The sequence below is a fragment of the Glycine max genome, chromosome 12 (assembly GCF_000004515.6).
Source record: "Glycine max cultivar Williams 82 chromosome 12, Glycine_max_v4.0, whole genome shotgun sequence".
NCBI lineage: Eukaryota > Viridiplantae > Streptophyta > Magnoliopsida > Fabales > Fabaceae > Glycine > Glycine max.
The window spans coordinates 23,213,201-23,220,798 of NC_038248.2; the positions used below are offsets into that span (position 1 = coordinate 23,213,201).

The 7,598-nt window shown below is 31.7% G+C and overlaps 1 protein-coding gene across 1 annotated transcript; it reads right to left on the bottom strand.

Moving 5' to 3' along the window:
* Nucleotides 1-4,274: 4,274 nt before the first annotated feature.
* On the bottom strand, nt 4,275-5,998 carry LOC100797647 (VQ motif-containing protein 4). Its single transcript, XM_014764931.3, has 2 exons — nt 4,870-5,998; nt 4,275-4,703 (listed from the first exon to the last, which is right to left on the bottom strand). Exon 1 carries the CDS (start codon nt 5,722-5,724, stop codon nt 4,978-4,980), a length of 747 nt encoding a protein of 248 aa, XP_014620417.1. The 5' UTR covers nt 5,725-5,998; the 3' UTR covers nt 4,275-4,703; nt 4,870-4,977.
* Nucleotides 5,999-7,598: the final 1,600 nt, after the last annotated feature.

A 7,598-nucleotide genomic window follows, 5' to 3' on the forward strand; every position in this document is an offset into this window, starting at 1 on the left:
TTTTATAAATTGGGTAATTTCAATTGAATTGTTGCGCCGTGAATTTTGCCTTTAAGTATGACATTATATAAAATGTGATTGATGCATGATATAAAAAATATCAAGATTGGAGATGTATGTTTGAGAATTTGGCCATGTATATAATACGGTGGTGTTCATTGCTTATTGAATTAATTAATTATGTGATTACATATATGGTCAAATGAAATAAAGTTAGACCAACTGTGATAACCAAGAATGAATTTGAAGTTGCAATCATTATATTGCATAAAGTTTTATTGGCATTCTGATGAGAATCCAAAAGCTGCCCAAATACAATGACCTATAACTAGGAGTAGGACCAAACAGTCATTAGATACCCTCCAACAAATGGTAGCAGACATAATTAGCAAGGCCCAATTGGAGAAGGATGAAGGCCCAAGTGGAGAAGGACGAGGGCCCAAGTGGAGAAGGACGACGACCCCAAGTGGAGAAGGGTGAAGGCCCAAGCAGAGAAGGATGAAGGGCCCAGAGGCAAAGACACTATCAAGACTATTAATTGTTATTGAAGGCCCAGATTAATTTGAAGGCTCATGCCAAATATGTTCTATTTTTTATTTCTAATTATTTTTGTTGTAATTTTTGCCCAAACTATTTTGAAGGCCTATGTCTATTTTTATCTTTTTATTCAGATACACTATATGTATTGGTTTTCATTTTCAATAAAAGGACTTTTGACATTTTGATAAAATTTGGTGAGAGTTTCTCTCTGGGTTTCTTGTTGAACCAATATCATACTTATCAAGGTAATCCTTGTGGCGTGTATCCTGACTTATCTTCCTTCACTGGAAGAGGCATCATCCAAAACTCTGTAGCCTGTATCAAGCAATCCACTCCTAGTAAGGATCACATCACATTCAAAAATTGATAGCAATAATATTCTTTAAGAAAAAAAATATGATTTTAGCCGAGAATTAATTTCTTAATTTTGGATTCACCACATTCTCTTTGGGTATCAAGAATTGGTATTAAAAATCAAAGGAGTTTGTCTACTAAAGAATTAATTTTATTTGTCTAGTGATCCTTATAATTTTAATTAACTATTGATTAGTCATAGCATCTTTAATTAATTGAAATTATATATTAGGTTGTTTAAGATCACATGAAAAATTAGACATGATATTGTGATTGATTATACTTATATATAATTTTTATCCCATAATAATTTTTGTTATATTTGTATAATCAATTAGGATAAAATATCAAATCTACCCATAGGAATTAAAAAAAAGGAACATAATTTGATAATTTTGTCATAAGGTTATGTTATGAATCTAACTAAGTAAAACTTTGGCCTTCATGCAAGTTTTATGTCTCTAGATTCTTAAATTAAGGACATGATTTACATTGGTAAACATGATGACATTTGTTTTACATATTATGAAGACTTATATGAATTACATGTTTAGGAGTAGTCATAGCATAGTAGACAATGTTATAAAGGAATTATTACTTGGCCCTATAGGGAAGTAATAATTTATCAAGTTATGGACTAAATGTAAAAATAGAATATTTCTATACCCATGGGCATGATCTATTTTATTATGATGCTTATCTTTCATATATAAAGTTTGTAAATTCTATACACATCTTGTACCAAAAGGTTTGAATTTGCAAGTTAAGATGTATCATAGGATTTGATATTATATTATCATGAAAGGATTTATATTTTTCTCACCTTTTACTCACATTCCAAAAGTTAGTGGAGGAAAAAATTCTTAATAAGTGAAAGTGAATTTTCCCAACAAGTGAAATTTGAGAAAATAAGTGGGAGTATTAATAACTTTAAGGAAAAAAATTATTTAATGCTATGAAATTATTCACAAGCATTAAGTTTTTGGTCTTACAGTTGTCAATTTCATTGAAAGTCAATAAACAAATATTTAGGCTAAGTATTCTTTTTAAAGAATAAAAAAGTGAAAGTTGAGACAAACATATTGGCATAAAGTAGACATAAGAAAAGTTAATCTCTATTGAGTATATAGACATATAACCAATGTTCCAATAAAAGTTTGCTATTTATAGTATTTTAGGATCATATGGTTCATATGGGACTAAAGGGCTTGCATTGAAGTTTGTCTTTTTCATTCTATGACTTGTGCACATTAAGTTAGTCATGAAAGGATTCAAATTAAATCAATAAAGTTTGGACCTTATATTTCACTAAGAAGTACATATTGTAATTCATGGAAGGAAATATTTAATCTAAAATATAACTGCCATGATTCATGCACAATTAATTTTTAGTAACAATATCAAGTTTAAGTTGACAAGTTATAGTCATATTTGTTTGTTAAAATAAAGATTATATTAGTAGTATATGAGCCAAGTGGAAGAATATTAGCATATAATTATTATGTGGCTCATAAAAGTAGTTGTTACAAAATTTTTATTTTGTATTATTGGCTTTTGATGGAGGAGCCAAATAATAAAGCAACAATTACATTTTGGGTTTTAAGAAGGGGTCACTTACCTAGCCTATATAATGTCAGTGATGCTCCATTAATTCATACACATTCAGAAAAAGACAAAGGCTAGAAGATCTCTATCTTTATAAACACGGATAGTCTTTGTATTTTTACTTGTTAAAAAACATATAGTATAGAACTTGATAGAAATGATTACAAGATGCATGTTTTTATGTACGTTTTTGTTTACTGAATGATTTATTCATATTTATATTATGAAATAAGATTTTAAAATTGTTACTAATAATACATAAAAAAATAAGTCTTCATATAAAATTATGGAATGTGGTCCCATTTCTTAGTTTTGGAGATTTATGACGATGTTGCCAGATCTTTATAATAACGGAGGACTAAAGTGCAATAAACTTACATATTAGGATTAAAATATAAAAACCATTAGCATCATTTGGACGGAGCATCCAACAATTTTTGGAAGCATTATAGAACGCTCCAAAAATGTGTATAACATAATAGGAAGTTATCTTTGCTTAAATAGTATGATAAGGTCCTTGATGCCTGTTTCTTTATGCTTTATAATATGGCCTTCGTAGCTTGGTCCTTTTCTAGACGACCTAATTAGCTACCATATTTGTCAAAAAAGTGATCAGAAACCACCCCGGAACTAAAAGATGTCCCTAATTGAATAAAGAGTGGTAGAAAAAAAAATTCTTACCTATTTTTTGTTCATTGCACTGGCTGTTGGGTCCAACCTACTTATACCTAAATGACAAAACAAAGTCTAAAATATAGAAGAAAAGAAAAAAAAGCAGTCATCACATATTCTCCGCTATTGTTATTTATATATGGGTGTTGGGTGTTCTTTACTTACCTTAACTAGTTTCTCTAAGTATGATGATTATGTCAAAGGTCTCACTTTCTTTTTCTCCATCTTGATTTACTTGATTACAATGCAAGGGTACTAAAGAGCAAAATAGTAAATTAATATGTAACCTTGTGTATTCAGCAATTCTTGAACTGTTTTGCAAGGGTACTAAAGTTTGCTATTCAAAAAGAATAGGGATATAGAGTAGAAAATTAGTTGTGCCAAAGTCTATAAAGTGATAAGTTATATTTATATTAGTAGATAATTTTATTCAAACATCTCCTTTAGTCACACTGTCTTTTACCGTTTTTTAATAAGAGCATTTCCATGCTTATCAATCATGTACCAAATAGCATTGTTAATTTGAAAAATCTTTGGGCAGTCACAAATCACAGCTACTATTGAGTCATACATATTTCTCTCGCTTGCTACATTATTTTATTACATCTTTCTCCCCTGTTGCAATTTTGATGGTATTGAAACAATTTAAAACCTTATCATCAAACTTGTTGAAGATTAATTCAACAAACTAGTAACTCCCTCTCTTACCTGCTATTTCTTTTGTTGTCCTTGTTTAATTGCTCCGTACACCTACCATATGAATTTTCTTTTAAACTGCTCTAGAATTTATGCTCAAGATAAGAATTTTGGCTTTATGTTAGTCAGATGCATAGTGTTAGTCATCCACAGTACAAGAAAAAGACCACCCACTGAAGAAAAATGCTTACTAATTAGATGGTTGCATAGTTTCAGTTATAAGGACAATTAATCAGAACAATTTTAGTGATCAGAACCTACATACATAGGCACTGTGATGTAACAATTATTACAGTCAGGGTACTGTCATTGTCTATAATTTTTTTTCTATTTAAAAACAAAATAAAGAAGGCAAGAAAAAGAAAAGAAAAAAGTCTATACTTTACTACTTAATCTGAAAGAGAACATGAGAACTAATAATTTTCCAATTTCAATTTTCATCCAATAGAAGTCAGACAAGGGAAAACCAAAAACCAAAAACCAAAACCCAAAACACATCACCATTTTTATGTGGGTTTTAATTGCTTAGAAAAATAATTAAGACTACATTTTACATAAATACCAAGAAGAGGGACCCCCTTGAACCTTCATTGAGTTGACCCACTCACTTCCTTTTGGGTACAGCTATCTTTGATGAGAGACATAGGATACAGTCAAGTCCTTAGTGCGTACACTGTTGTGCAGTAAAAATGTGTCCCAAGCAATAATCCTCATTTCCTAGCCCTCCCTTTGCCTTCTGAGTCTCTTCATAACTTCTCTTTAGTGGTTGGTGTGAAATTGAATTGATACACACATGATCATAAATTGCTACACCCTCTCTGGCTTATGATTATTCCCTTTTGGATGCGTGGTTTAGTAACAGAAATTGGAACATGAAGAGGCAAATCAAAATTTTAAAAAAAAGATAAAAGAAAGAAAAACTCATCTAATTAAGAGGAGAAAGAGGGCATCATCTTCATTTCGTGGAAGGAAACAAGTTTACAATTTGAGCAAGCTATGTACCTTTCAATTGAAAATCAAATGATAATCATTCTCTATATCATAGCTTGATGATGATGATGAAACACAACAATCTGTTTTCCAGTTCGGTTCGGTTCAATTCGGTTTTCTTCAAGAAGGTGACTCAGAAACTCTAGGTGAAGTCACAGGGAACAAAGGCAAGAGCTGAGGCTCAGAGTCTCTTGGAGTTGACATGGGAGAGGGATGCAAGTAGAACCCTTTTTCAGCTATGGCTCTCTCCTCCTCTGAGGAAGTGCTTCCCAATGAAGGTGAGGAGGACTTATCAAAAGGGTCATCATTCAAAGGAGTGACAGGGCTGCTGAGAGTGAGGGAAGGGAAGTCAAGCAAGCTTGGGGAGAGGATCTCTGGCTTGTTGTGGTGTGATGAGGAGAATCCTGAGCTGTGTGCAAAATTGGGGACCAAGGTGTTGATCATGAGGGTGTTCTTGAGGTGGTGGTTGTTGTTGTTGTTCCTCCTCTCATAGAGCTTGAACCCTTGCTGCTTCTTTGGTGTTGCTTTCATTGGAGGAATGTTGAAGTTCTTCGATGATGATGATTGTGGTTGAACTAGATCTTGTTGTTGTTGTTGTTGTTGTTGTTGTAGTTGTGGCTTTGTGGTTTCTGATGAGCCAGTGAGCATTTGAACAACCTGTTTGAAAGTGGAAGTGTCAGCTTGGACAAAGGTGGTGGGGTAAGGATTCGTGGAGTCAGATCTGAGGATGGTTTTTGGTGTGGTGGGGATTTGGATGCCAATGCTATTATTATAATTGGTGCAGCAGTTGTTGCTCAGATTGCTTCTTGGGGAGTTGTTCATGGAAGGTGGGGTTTCTGTGTCTTGGAGCCTTAAGCTGATTTCCATTGATTGATGAAGGGTGCTTTGTTTGTGCCTTGTACCGAAACTAAGGAAGAGAGAAGAAAGGGTTTGGTTTGGATGAAAATTGGAGAAGATAGATGGATAGATGTATGGAAGAGTGAAAAATAAGGCTTTGAAGAAAGGAAGAAAGAGAGTATAGAGGCTTGCTTTGCTTACTTTGGTTGAGTTGAGACTTTCTTCTTTCTTTATACTATTTTGTCATTTTTTATGCTGATGAGATATTCTTTGTCTATAGAAAATTGTAATTAACTCTGCTCTTTTGGTGGGGCTTGGAAGTGTGGTTGCAGAGAGAGAATGCCCCAACGGTTTTTGTGATTTATAAATAAAGACAGAAAGGGTAATGGTAGATTAAAAATTTTTGTTTACAGCTGGTCCATACAAATTGTGAATATTAATTATATCAACTAATTATTTTTATAATTTTACACCCCCTTCATTTTAAAATAAGTGACGTTTACAGTTTTTTTTCTATCATAAAGATTGACAAATAACTAAATAAATAAAACATCTTTACTAAATTATGCTTATTAATTACTGAAAAAATCGATGCCTCGTGTTAATTATTTATTTGGGATAAAATTCTAATAAAAAAATTAATAGCTCATTGAAAACTTAAAACACCACTTGAGATGAAATTTAAGTGATTAAATATGTTACTGGATTAGTTTATTTCAAAAACCACTATATAATTTTAGTTTTCTAAAAAATATGAAAAAAATATTTTTAAGTACTAATTCACTATGTTAATGATATAATTTGAATATTGAATTATGATTTGAATTTTTTTGAAAAAAGTATTTGTATTTAGTGTTTGACTCTATCTCAAATAAGATTGACTCTTTTAAAAGATACATAAAAAACAATTCTCATTATAAAAAATTTATGCAACACAAAATTCTATAAATTATGTAGTGCAAAATAGCATCATCTTATTAATCGTTGATTCGCTTGTGTATATATATATATATATATATATATATATATATATATATATATATATATTAGGTATTTATGTAACACAAGCATCTATCAGTGCCACACCACTGGCAGCAGGGGGAAAGTTATGATTATGGGAGTTAAATATACGAGTGGCTTTGACTTCAGAGCCTAACCGCAGAGACTCTTGTATTGGTGATGATGGGATTGGGAATGATAGCTACACGTTTGATCACAACACCCATCCATCCATCCCATTCATTTATTCATTCATGCATAGATTTTGCTTTTGTGCATTTTCAAACAGAGAGTGCATTGCACGAACCAATACCATTCATCTAAGACCCAGATCCCAACTCTGCCATGCACAACACGGCTACCTAACCTAATGTGTTAAGGTGAAGCTTGCAACCCCATCACCCCACAAACCTCACATATACAACACGACAAAGGAGGGGGAAAACCCATACACGTGTAAAAAAATATTTTTTGTGTGCATATAGCAAGCATCTTTCAAGGAAATAATTTGGGTTGAATAAGATTGTTATGCATATAAGAATTTTTATTACGAGTATTTAACACATTTATATATTTAATTAAAACTTAAACTTAATTAATAATTCAGTTGACAGAATTTCGTGTTAGTCTATAAGAAGTTATTAAATAATCTAAAATCACTACATATCCATGGTGTCAACTTACTAATGGTGGATACAGGAACATTTGGATAGGATTCGAGGCATTTTAATTCGAACAATGTTGTTGGTTTGGAATTGGTGATCAGATTTATTATAAAATAATAAAAAGTAAACAATGAAAAAATAAATAAATTAAAAATTGATGCTTAATTACTATTAATTATCAAACCGGTCATAACTCATGACACTCAAAAGCCAAAATTAGAACTAAAATTTTCAAGACAT